This window comes from Glandiceps talaboti, chromosome 8 (assembly GCF_964340395.1).
Source record: "Glandiceps talaboti chromosome 8, keGlaTala1.1, whole genome shotgun sequence".
Lineage (NCBI taxonomy): Eukaryota > Metazoa > Hemichordata > Enteropneusta > Spengelidae > Glandiceps > Glandiceps talaboti.
In genome coordinates, this window is record NC_135556.1 from 20,690,081 (window position 1) to 20,703,374 (window position 13,294).

The following is a 13,294-nucleotide window of genomic DNA, read 5'->3' on the forward strand; positions in this document are numbered from 1 at the left end:
ACTTACTATAAGATATGGCTCCCTTAATTCACTGAGTAGAATAACACAAGAAAATTCTTTAAATGAAACAAAAATAATGGAGAAAAACAATCAGTTCTGGACAGCATCTCTTTCATTTCAGCCTATTCCATATTAGGCAGTGTTCATTTGCATATAGATTGTAATTGTTATCCTCCAAATAAAATATATGTAGGTGTGCAAGTTTTGTGAATGTAAAGTTTCCTTGAATGGAAAGTAATTTCCTTGTGTTATTAGTGTTAGTGTTAGTGTATATATAGTTGTAATTGTTGCTAATGTAGATGCATGCTGCTTTATCAAATCACAGATAATTGAGCCATGGTCTCATTGGCTGACACTATAATTACAGAGATCTACATCAATCTGATTAAAAGCTAAGTTCTGTTTGGCTATTTGTTCTGCAATAGTTTTTTTTGTGCTTGAATTGTCCTACGTGTTGAAATGTTGGTCTTGGTCCCTGCAGTCAAAACAAATAATGTACCATGCAAGCAAAATTAACTTAGGTACTGAATTGATGAACTGATTGCTTCCTGATCACCATGACTACATTAGATTTTAATCAGATTGTGATGTACATATTCAACATCCATACTATCAATTCAAAGTGAACAACATAGCTGATCACTTCTGTGACATCGGATTTACCATAATCAGATTTACATCCATCAATTTGATAATGTAAGATGTATGGAATCCATTTCTACATCTTATCACGATGCCAGTTCAATTCAAAATATGTCATCCTCAGAATCATGAATAATCTGACTTCAGATAAACTCTCAGCAGCACGCATGGATGAATGAATTATCATGTACTGATGGTGTACAGATTATCATGATACAATGTACCTGTTCTTTTCATTGCAGTCCTGTATCACTCTGGACGGATAGAAGAGTAGCTGAAGTAGAGCTACATTAACCCCACCCTGGGTAGCACATACTGGTGTACTGATTATCACAAATATTCTCTTCATTGCAGCCTGACTATCACTCGATCTGGACGGATAGAAGAGTAGCTGAAGTAGATATAGCTATACATTAACCCCCACCCTGGGTAGCACATACTGGTGTACTGATTATCACAAATGTTCTCTTCATTGCAGTGTGTATCACTCTGGATAGAAGAGTAGCTCTCAGTAGATAGCTACATTAACCCCCACCCTGGGTAGCACATACTGGTGTACTGATTATCACAAATGTTCTCTTCATTGCAGTGTGTATCACTCTGGACAGATAGAAGAGTAGCTCTCAGTAGATAGCTACATTAACCCAACCCTGGGTAGTAACGTGTCTAATTCATGGCAGTATACAGCATACTGCTGCCAATCACGTAGTCGATGTCTTCCCAGAGACAGACATTATCTATTAGACAACCCTGACACAATGAGTGTTGCCAACCCAGCTGTCAAATGTTCTATTTCCTATGAAGAGCCCAGGGGCTATTATTGTACAATATGTTATCATGGATATAAGAGAGATGGACAGTTTATACCTAGGAACCTAATATGTGGACATACATTTTGTACAGGTATGTCTTCATGTTACACCACACACAAGCCAAGTTGTACATGTCCAAACAGAAAATACAGGAATTATTTTCTAGTCGTCTTACTTCAGTAGGAGCCATATTTATATGATTCTGCAGTGCTCAAAATATGAATCAAAGTGTTCACAAATGCCATTGTTTTCCCATTCTTTTGCTTAAAATAAAAGCTCTTGAGTTATATTTATATTCTCCAGTATTTTTCTTTATTCAGCCAGGAAATACTCTTAACATGTGTAGTCACAACATGTCTTTGATTTGTATCGACAAACCCCATTACATGTATGTCACAGTACATCACTTGCATCAATCTTGGGTGAACAAAGACAAGTAAGCAAAATCAAATTGAGCATTGCAGTTAACTATTCAGAAATCGTCTATGTGTGTATCTTTTCTCGTACACTTCAAATTTTTGAATATAAAATTGTCATAAATTTTGATTTTTGATTGTAATACATAGTTTACTCTTCAACATAAATATTTAGTGATGCAGTATTTTAACTTTAGCTTTTGTTGATTTCCATTCATTTTACAGATCAATTTCATGGATTCATTATTTATTTATTTGTTTCAACAGAATGTCTTAAACGACTAGCCGGTCAAGCGACTTCATTCGGCCATGTCAAGTGTCCAACATGTAAATCTGACACGGCCATCAATGCCAGGGGTTCCTTTCCTTCCAATGATGTCCGTAAACTTCCGAAGAATTTTGGATTGTTGGAGATCCTGGAGGGACTGCAAGAAAGTTCACTGCTAGGTAGAAATGAAATTACAGGTGCAGCAGCAGGATCTGATTGTTTTGTTGATGATCCTGTAAGTTTACATAATATATTTTTTGAGTATTTAAAGCTGCACTAGCTGCAAGTGGAATGTTTGTTTTTAAAAAAAAAATATTTTCTTTGGTACAGTAACTCACTCGCAATATTGTACACAGTGAACAGTATTGCGCTATCACGTGTGGGTGAACATATTTTTCTATCTGTACACACAATAAATAAAATCAAATTTATTTTTAGGTCTGCGCCCAAAAATCAGCGCCCTCAACGGCAATGATTTCAAACTGTTTCTTTACTGCTTATGGATAAGCTTGACTACTGATTTACATATATAATGTCTAAGTATTAGTATTGTAGCAATTTTAAGTGAATATATAGGGATTGTGTGATCGAAAAATGATATTCCAGTCACAATTAGTACAGTTTTAAAACACAGATTGAAAACCGACCTTTTGCTCAAGAGTTAAACTAACCACTACTCTACCTACTGATAATACTGACCACTAATTAAGACAGACAATGTCTTTTTATAAGTAATTGACCAAATTTTAGTGATTATATCTTTGGTTATTTGATGACAAAAAATGTCCTAGTTGCAGCTAGTGCAGGTTTAAGATAAGTACTATGGCTTGAGAGTGATATTTTGTTTATGTTCAGAATGTAATGAAATTTTGATTTCTTTTGTTGGGACAGCGACTGGTTTGTGAAGAACATGAAAAAGAAACTAAGAAAGTGTATTGTATGACAGACAAAGAGATCATTTGTATTTATTGTCAAGTTTACGGCAAACACCGAGGTCATGATTGTCAGCTGATTTGTAAAGTGGCAGAGGAAGGCAGACAGGTATGGTAAATGTACCGTAATTACTTCACAATAACATTATTATTATTATTATTTTTTATTATATTATTTATTTGCCAGAGGTCGAAATTTTTTTACATATCAAGTGAGGAAAATGAAATAATCAAGTAATCACATCGCCAATGAGAAAAAACATGTAGTAGCAGCATACCTCCAGCAGTGATGATTCATGCTTGTGATGCCAAACTTTGCCAAAAGCTTAAATTGCTCAAATCCAAATCCAGTATCAGATCTTCAATGCTTGTTTTAGCATTCTTTTCACAAAGTTTTATTTAACAAATAAACAAACGTACAAACAAACAGATAAACAGGGTGAACAAATTACTAAATTTTATTTTGGGAAAGGAAAAGAACATGAAAATTTTTTTAATGCTCAAAACAATCCCATAGCTATTATAAAGTGACAGATGAGTGAAAAAGGATAAAAATACACACACAAAAAAGAATTAAAAAGCTAACAAAACTCAAAAAAGACAATCTGACAATACACAAATATGAGTAAATATGAATTCAATCGATGATTAAATTTAGTACCAGATATATACATATTGTAAGATTTTGAATATGAACCTTTATAATTCTCCTTAAAACAGATCCTAGGAAACTATATAGAAATGTTGTCCAAACAGAGAGACCATATGAATGAAGCCAGGAAAGCTCTCACTGATGTTACCTTTGCTGTACGATGTCGAGAGGAAAAATTGATCAGAGAAGTTACTCGTCATTTTGAAACTTTGAGAAAGAAACTGTACAGAAGAGAGAATCACTTGAAGAGTCAGATCAAAAATAAAACTAACGGAAAAATTGATACATTGGAAAACCAACAAAGGTGTGTACCAGTATGCTATGATAAGTGTTATACTATAGGGAGAAGACATGTGGTGTAGGGTTGGTTGATGTTGATCTGTGTTAAACATGTTTGGTAATTAGTATAGCTGTCTAGTAAGGGCAACCCTATTTTTTTCTCTGTTTTTCATTACCGACCGACCCAAATTTTCAACTCAGACATCAAAATTTAAAAAAAAAACTTTCGCCCACCCAAAGTTGTGGAACAGCACCCACGTCAATGACACTTATTCACATAAACAGAGCATTTCTTTCATGACGGAAGTTGTTACATTTGTATATCAAGAAAGTGGTAGGGCCAATGAGACCAGTAATGTTACAGTGCCAATATTGCCCTGTCTCAGTGGTGCAACAGCAGATACATGAATGCTGAAAAAGGGCTCATGTTAGAGGGTCATATCCTATGCCTATCCCTAAACCAGACTCCCTAGCATGATGATAAAGCATGATCTATTATATAGTGGCAGTTGTATTTGTTCTTTATCCTTGTATCAATAAATAAATTAACTTACTGTTTGTTTTGATCTCTAGAACGATGTCAGACATCATTGTCAAGTGTGAACAACTTAGAGCACTATGTCAGCATTCACAGAGTGGCCATGACTTTGATGTAGTAGTTGGTAAAGAAGACATGGAGGTATGCTATCACTATTGAATAATATAGCCTGTAACACCCAGAGAGGTTTTACTGTGTTTGTCAACCATTTATAGCACTTAGGTCAGGTGTAAAATAACCCTGATTCACAAGGGTTGCTTCATGTTATGCTGTGTGCATGCTCAACATCAAAGACATAACAAACTCTCTGTGCTTCCTGCAGTGAACAGTAATCATTGAAACAACTGTTAGTGTTACATTAATTTCTTTCTTTACAAAATTGAACAGTTACACTTAAATTTGTCTTCATTTCCAGAGGTCACACCACTTTCTGTTTACCAGGGCTGTATAGTAGTAGACACTATTTTCAATGCCTCATGTCGACGTGAGGGAAGTATTTGTTCTTAGACATTGACATTTTGTTGTTTTCAGAATAAAATATCTAAAGTACTTGAGGAGGTCAGTAGATGTAATATAGATGCCGAAGCTCAGGATGATTTGTTTTGTCAGTTGGATTCTAGTACATTGGATAGTATGCTACAAAATGAAGTAGTTGGTGAAGACAAAGGTTGGTTGAACTCAAGATCTCCTACTGATAGTTTTGTATAAACACAGCCAGAATTTCCTATCGGCTGCCATAGATTGTTGTATAAGCTCAGATTCAGACTTAGATCTTAGATTGTTGTTGTAACCCCAGTCAGACTCTTTCTCACATTGTTGTAGGAGGAGGCCAGTCTTGTCCTTAATAATACAGACAGTCATGAATCATTGTGTATGCCTGCATGGTCAGTGAGTCCAATGAACTGCCTTAGATTATTCTACAAGCCCACAGTCAGCGTCCAATAGATTGCCTTAAAGGGATGTGCCACTCCAGGAAATAAAAGTATTTTCATAAATTATGGGTTCTGGAGAGTCATTTCATCACGTCACATAAATTTTTCACAATTGCCAAGGAACACCAAATTGAAACTCTTTTTCACATCTGTTATCTTAGCAGTGGTACACTGTTGCCTACATGGGTCTTAGCAGAGATGAATATGTTTTAGACAAACACTTAAATATTCATGACTCCTAAGTACTTATTACCTTCAGGTGAATAGATGAATATGTTGTTCATCTTATATTGTTCATCTAATACATATTCATATCTGACTAGATTTGTCCAGTGTCAGACTCGTCCATAGATATGTTGCATAAACTCAAATTTAGTAGAGTGTGCCATGAACTACCTCAAAATTTTGCATTAGCTTAGTGTCAAACTCTTCTAAGATTGTTTCTAGTGTTTTGCATGTCAGTAACATTTTTGCATTGCCTTTTACTTAACAATATTCTCCTCCACCATATATCCCTTTTAAGCAGGGATACCCAAGACAAATTGATAACAGCTGGTCAGAGTTTTGATTGACTGTCATTGATTTAGGTTAATTAACTAAAGAAGTGATTGAGTATAATATATTTATATACCTTGTGTTTAACAAACACATACTTTGTGTTTTGATATCTACAGGTAGGGCGGAGCTAATACAAGCTGGTAGCAGTGACAGTACTGATATGACCAGTGGTAGTAGTAGTAGTACAGCAGAAACTAGCAGTACAGAGGAAAGTGAAAACCCTGATGGCGCTGTAGGGCATCGACCTCTGAAAAATACATGTACAGCTCACAGAAGGAAACCACCAAGGTATATACATAATCATTTGAGTGATGAATGATTATAAATTAACTATTATTATTTCAACAGCAAGGTTATTACACTACAGTAGGCAATTTAGAGAAGAAGAGGGCGGTATTGAAAATTAATTGAGCCACTATATACCTGTGCATGTTTTGCTATGAAGATGTTTAGTTTGACATTCCAAATTTTAGGGGAATGACAGTTTTTCACATGTACATGTATATGCTCCACTTCATTTCGGTAATTTGCAATTAAAGTCAAATCACGTAATTATTAGGAAACCTGTTTTCATTAACTATAAGTTACCAGAATTTGCAATGAAAGTAATCCAATTTGCAAGCTGATTTATTTTGGCACAATTATTACTGCATAAAGTACCAAAATACATTTTGTTCACAGTATTATTACTCTACAGTTTTGTCAACAATATATGTTTTTGTAGAGGGTGCTGTTGATTGAAAGGTTTGGAGAAACACTGTGTTCACACTCGTCTGGTATTTATTGTGTATTGCAAGTTTGTAAGTTTTTGAGTTATTTGTTGCAGTTGTTTGAAATTTGTATTGAATTTAAAATTTCTTTGTCTCTAAAGGAACACCAGGAAGTGTTCAACCATGTCCTAGTAAGTTTGAAGGTGTTCTTTCCGTAAACAGTTTTTTAACAGTATTTATTTTGTCTTTCAGGATTACAGTAGACCAAGATAACCTTACATTGCAAAGAGATGAACAAGTTAGGAGCAAGGAGGTCCAACCAGATGTCTGCATTGTTTTTGAAAACAGGGTACCTGTAAGTCTCCTGGATGCTCCAACACAAGAAATGGGGGCTGTTGGAGTAAGTAGTGAACCGAATCCACCAGACAGCAGAGAAGTACCACTACCTGACAACAAACCAACCATTGACATGGAGTTAGACTTTACAACACTTCCATCTAGACATCAGTTACGTAGCACAGGCAAGTCCACAAGACCACATGATTGTGTAGTTGAAGGTACCACTAATGTTGTTTCAAGAGCTATTAAAGACTTCCTGAGATTTGACAGTCCGATGGTGCTCGTCACCTCCTCAGATGAAAGTTCTGACTTGAGCTGTCTCAGTGATCTTGAAATAGACATGCCCCCACGGTGTGGACAACCGCTTAGATCTAGCAGACGTCGCAACACATCTGATATGGACCTGACAGATTTAGATGGAGATGATGAAGTTGACGGACTTGACATGAGTAGTGAATTTTCAGTGTTTGGTCCAGGTATTGTTAAACGCAGCAGTACTGGCCCAATATCAGGTAAAAGAAAACCCTCTAAGTTTGTATTTATAGTAGCTACAATGGCTGCTATTTTATATTATTTTTTATGTTTTAAACAGTCTTAACCGTATAAAAAGTAACTTAAAAAATAATTGTGTTTATTTGTCATTTATATCCTATATTTTTTGAAAGTTGAAATACAGTTATAAATACTGTAGAATTTTACATTTCAATGTTCACATTTAGATGCTAGTTGTACGCATGTGAAGCCCATCTGGGTGTGGTTGCTAGGCTTCTGGCCAACATCACTTCGATGGGTTTCTCATTCCGCCATTATATTTTATTTTACTTTATTTTACTTTACTTTACTGCACTTTACTTTACTTTACTTTACTGCACTTTAATTTGCTGCACTTCACTTTACTGTACTTTATTTTACTTTTACTTCACTTCACTTTATTGCACTTTACTGCACTTAGTTACTTTACTTTACTGCACTTCAACTTTACTTTGCTGCACTTTACTGTACTGCACTTTACTGCTTTTTACTTTACTTTTCCTTACTTTACTGCTTTTCACTTTACTTTACTTTACTGTACTGCACTTTACTGCTTTTTACTTTACTTTTCCTTACTTTACTGCTTTTCACTTTACTTTACTTTACTGTACTGCACTTTACTGCTTTTTACTTTACTTTTCCTTACTTTACTTTACTGCTTTTCACTTTACTTTACTTTACTTTACTTTACTTAGATATGATACACACATAAAAGTTAGTGACCATCATAAAAGGATAATATGGTTTTCTCTGTCTTTGACTTTCAGTTGTATCAATGCCAAGTTTACCTGACCCATGGGAAGTAAACCCAGAAGCCCTTTCACCAGGCAGTTCAAATGGATCTCCCTCCAAGTAAGTTTTCGTATTGGTGACGAGGCAGCACACAAATTATTTATATGTACGTTACAAGATGATGCATATCAAACTTCTTGCTCTAGTAGCTTTGAATTGGATTGATAGGAAACATGGATTGTTGATCTCAATTTGATAGGCTCGTGAAAGTACCACTGCAGAGAACATCGCAACCACTTGAGCAAAATGTAATTCCCCCCCCCCTCCCCCCACCAGGTTCGCCACACTTGCACTCACACGCCATTGGGTTCAGTATCATATTATTGTACATGTGTCTGTTTTTGAAATTTTCAGATGTGGTATTGGTGAAGGTATAAAGTGTTCAGTTGTCAACTGTTCTAATTCTGCTAAAACCTGGTTGAGATGTCGAAATTGTTCAAGAGCATTCTGTCTAGGATGTGCCAAAAATACAATCTCAGCTCGGCGATGCTACAAACGTCCACGTGGACACAGCTTTGTCAGGATCTGTGAAAGCACAAAGGGAGAGACAGCAGAGTCTGGCAGTGGTTGTGGTGCAGAAGCTATGTCGAGTACTCACGCCTACTCGTTGAGATCGCGTATTCACAGATGCGAAAATAGCGCTGAGAAGACATGGAAATGTTCCCAGTGTGGTTTCTACAATATGATAACCGCCAACAAGAAAAGTGATAACTGTAGTAAATGCAGGTCACAAAGAACACTGTAATGGCTCTCAATGTTTTTGTATGTAAAAAAAATGTGCTTGTCAGCACAAATTGATCAAGAGTACACATTTTTCCACTGCAGGTTTCTAAATACCAGAGATACCAGCTAATGTAAGACTTAAACTGCCATGCACAAAAACACCTTGGAAACAATCTTTATTTATCAATTTTATTATATATATGCAGGTGATCGTATAAACCCACAATGACCAACATTGTAGACTTAGTAGACTTAGTGAGTTATAAACTTGATGTTTTTATGTGCTTACAGAATAAGTGCATTTAAAACACAAAGCTGAAATATAGTATATCGTCATAGAGTGGCTAAGAGCACAGTGTTTGTAAATTTATCTGAAATCGCTGTGTTTATTTGTTGAAAGCACACTTGCCTTGTACAAAATGTACCTGAAGGACAACATTTTATCAGTTCAAACTTTCAAAACTGAAAGCTTAAAATTACTATGGTATAAGTGCCATGCCAAAACATCAAACTGATCTTTATAGGAGGCTTTATTTGTTACAGAGTGCACAAGGCTATTGTCAAATAAGTTATAGTATTCTTGACTAATTATAAGACTGTTAATACTCCATATGCTGGTAATGATAAAAACAAAAGATTATATAGTTTGGCTACTAGGAGTGCTATTTATTTGGCAGCCAGGAATCAGCAGCCACAGTATCTGGAGTACCGTAGGCTACCTTTGAAACATAGCGGCCATTTCCCTGTGTTTCAAGGTGAGGTCAGTGGCATTCTCAGCCAGTATGGATGGTTCTGCATATCTGTATAAGATGATGTCATTTCTAGGAACTCATTTCTTGTACTGCTATATGTTTGGCATCCACATCCAAAGTTTTAGGTGGCTTTTGCCCCTAAGCTTGGGCACCCTCTTGTGAAACATACTGCTTATGACAAAGGCTTCAGAAAACATCACCAAAATATGATATGTTGACATAAGGAATCTAAAATCTAATGATATGTAATTTTTTTATGTGTTATTCTTATGCATAATAGAATATTTCTCTCTCAGTTGTATGATGGGGACAGATAATGTACAGGTTGAGTGAAAATTTTGTGACCAAATTTGAACAATCTTGTCAGTTGACTGACATATCTCTCACAGGCTTAGAATCAGTCACGTGTAGAATTGATTTGATTTGAATTGAGAAATGGACAATTTCAACAAAATTAAGTTGGAGCTCAATACAAAGACTTGTTTTCAAGTTCTTAAAAAAACATGGTGTACCCTGAAATATTTTTCTCCTATAAGCCTGTCACTAGTCTGTAAGATACGACATTTGTGCCATGCTATTAGCTATCACTCATAATCCAAATACGGCTGAACAACACAACACATCCGACAGTCTCGCCAGCCAGACAGTCACCAGTTTGTCATATGATTTATTGTATATTGTGAAACAATATTTGATTATACAACCAAATGTAGATTCAAGTTTATGATACATCATTAATGTCAGACGACCATGGGCTTTCTTCATGACACTGTCACTGATACTTGTTGTGTTGATGGGAAAACATGGTCTTGTTTTCAACAATCCGATGTTATTTTAACACTTTGCTCAGAGTACATATTGTCTTGAGAAAAAAGATTTGGTTTGAAGTGAGGTATTTAACTATAACTGCATTTTGCTTTTCAATACCTGAGCTGTGTTTGCTGTCAAGATGTTGAACTTCTCATGGAACATATATTTGCCATAGATGGCGCTGTTCATTAAGTGCAAAAAGATTCCTATAAAGCACAAATAACTATGAATGTAAATCGATTTTGTGATGGACTTTTTACATGACAGGTGTTCTTTCAATATTTATGTGTGTTGGCTTCTTTTCATGAATGACTTTAAAGTTACAAATGTATTTATGTATATATTTTTGTTTTTTGTGTGTTTCAACTTTTTCTACTTTCCAGAATTATGCTAATTTTGCTCGGTTACACTGTCAAGTAGATTTAGATTTAAAAGGGGCATCACCACACAACCTCCTGACCGAACAAAACAATCACCGATACCTCTCAGAATGGCAGTGTACTAGTATAAATATTATGTTATTGTTTTTGGTCAAGAGAAAGCATTCTCTTGCCAAATAAAACCAATTGTTGGTTTTTTCAAGGTACTGACAATAAAGACTACTTAACAATATTTAGAAAAATTGGCCATTAGATCATAGAGAAACCTGGAAAATAATTGTATATTTGTGTACTGTGAATCAATATAGTGTATTTTGTTACCGATCATTGCAAAATTGTTTTCACTTTGTTACTTCAACATTTCGAGACAAAAAATGAGACGTTATCTGTTGTAGTTTTAGAGGAAGAGGAATGCCATGTCAGGAGATAAAGCCAGTTTCATGTACTTTTGGTTCTGGGAGAATAATTTCATGATTTAACATCACATAAATTTTGCATGATTGCTAAGAAACATCTTGAAAGTGAATCTTGTTTCACATGCATAGTTCTGTGACTTGTATTAACAGTGATCCAGTGATGCCTAATTGGAGTCAGCAGACATGCATATTTATGAGATAAACAGTACATTTTCATATGACTCCTAAGTGCATATTTATCTGAAGGTTACCACCATGTATTGTTCGACTAGTATAGTTACATGTGCACTTCTGCTAACTCCCGTGTGGCACTTTTGACCACTGCTGTGACAATAAAAGATGGAACAAATTTCAATTTGGTGTTTCTTGGCAATTACGTGAAATCTATGTGATGTGAAGTCATGTGATGACTCTCCAGAACCAAACGTTTATGAAAGTGCCTTTAATTCTTGGAGTGGTGTTCCCCTTTAAGTGACCTATTTAAAGAAAGAACGCATTAGACATGGTAGTGGATAATAACACTTGTAACTACTTGATAGACTGCTTAAAATTAAGATCTTCATTTCTTCTTTCACACAATGTGAATCTAGAAAAGTAGAGAAACTGTTGCCTTTGTTGTTGATCTGATTTATAGTGGCCAACCGACCATGTACTACTAACTGAAAAGTAAAAATAAACTCACTTTTTTTTTTTTTTTGGGGGGGGGGGGTAGTATTTGCAAGGTATCTTTGTATCATAGACAATGGAGTCCGTCTATGCTCGCATCACAAATGTCAGAATATGTACTTATGAGTAAAATATGTGCAAAATTATGTTTATTATAATTGTTTATTCACATCTTTGCTAAATTTTTGACCAATAATATTGAATCAAGGAGGTTTCATGCTCTAGCTTCACATATTTTTTGTTGAATCTTAAATTTAAGAGGACATCAGATTTTGGGTTGCCAATGATCCCATGAATTATCTGCCATGTGCAGTTGTACTACACATCAGAGAATTATGCCCAGTTTCAGGAAGTGTAGATGAGACATCAGGATATTGTATCATTCAGGCAAGATCTCATGTTTATCATTTATAAGATCTGCTCAAGAATGGTATCCTGTCTTTTTCTGTGTATTAGCCAATATATAGAGGGCTACTGCTACAGTGTATTACTGCTCTCATAACTGCTATTTTGATGTTTTGAAATTTAAAAAATCTACATGCAGTTACTACAGCTGAAATACACTGTAGTGACATTAGTCCTTCAAGACAACAGGTAGACTATCTGCATCGCAACTCCTTATATCTCTCTAGTCTGTAACAGAGACAATGTGTCCATTCTGCCCTAACCAGTCTTTGGTGAGTATTTAGCATACAAACATTGGACTGTATCTTAAATCATATATAAACATTCCAGTCCACAAACTTCTTGCAATGTTATATATGTGCAATCAAAGATATATTTTGTTATACATTTTTTGCTGCCAGAATGTTGTCAATTAGTACAGTCGAAAAAAGCCCCATACAATGCAAAGTACAGTAGTTTATAATTATATACAATATAAGTTTCACATTGTTATATATATCATACAAGTTTCAATTTTATCTAAAAATATACATGTACTATATTTATCAGTTATGCTTATTGAGGGTTATGTAGTATTATTAATATATATTTTTGTGGTTTGATTTATTGATATTTATTCAAACTTTGTTCATATTACATTGTTTATTGCATTTTTTGTACCATGCCACATTTGTATGACATTAAAATGTTCATTACACTGGCAACCTGTTGTGGATCATTTGTTCTGTTTGTGAAATGAGT

General features: G+C 35.1%; 1 protein-coding gene across 1 annotated transcript; it reads left to right on the plus strand.

Moving 5' to 3' along the window:
• The first annotated feature begins 1,253 nt into the window (after positions 1–1,253).
• Positions 1,254–9,146, plus strand: LOC144439343 (uncharacterized). The gene is made up of 10 exons (XM_078128625.1): positions 1,254–1,545; positions 2,138–2,373; positions 3,030–3,179; positions 3,791–4,026; positions 4,575–4,680; positions 5,071–5,206; positions 6,146–6,317; positions 6,992–7,590; positions 8,377–8,461; positions 8,756–9,146. The coding sequence occupies exons 1-10, from the start codon at positions 1,401–1,403 to the stop codon at positions 9,144–9,146; spliced, it is 2,256 nt and encodes a 751-aa protein (XP_077984751.1). The 5' UTR covers positions 1,254–1,400.
• Positions 9,147–13,294: the final 4,148 nt, after the last annotated feature.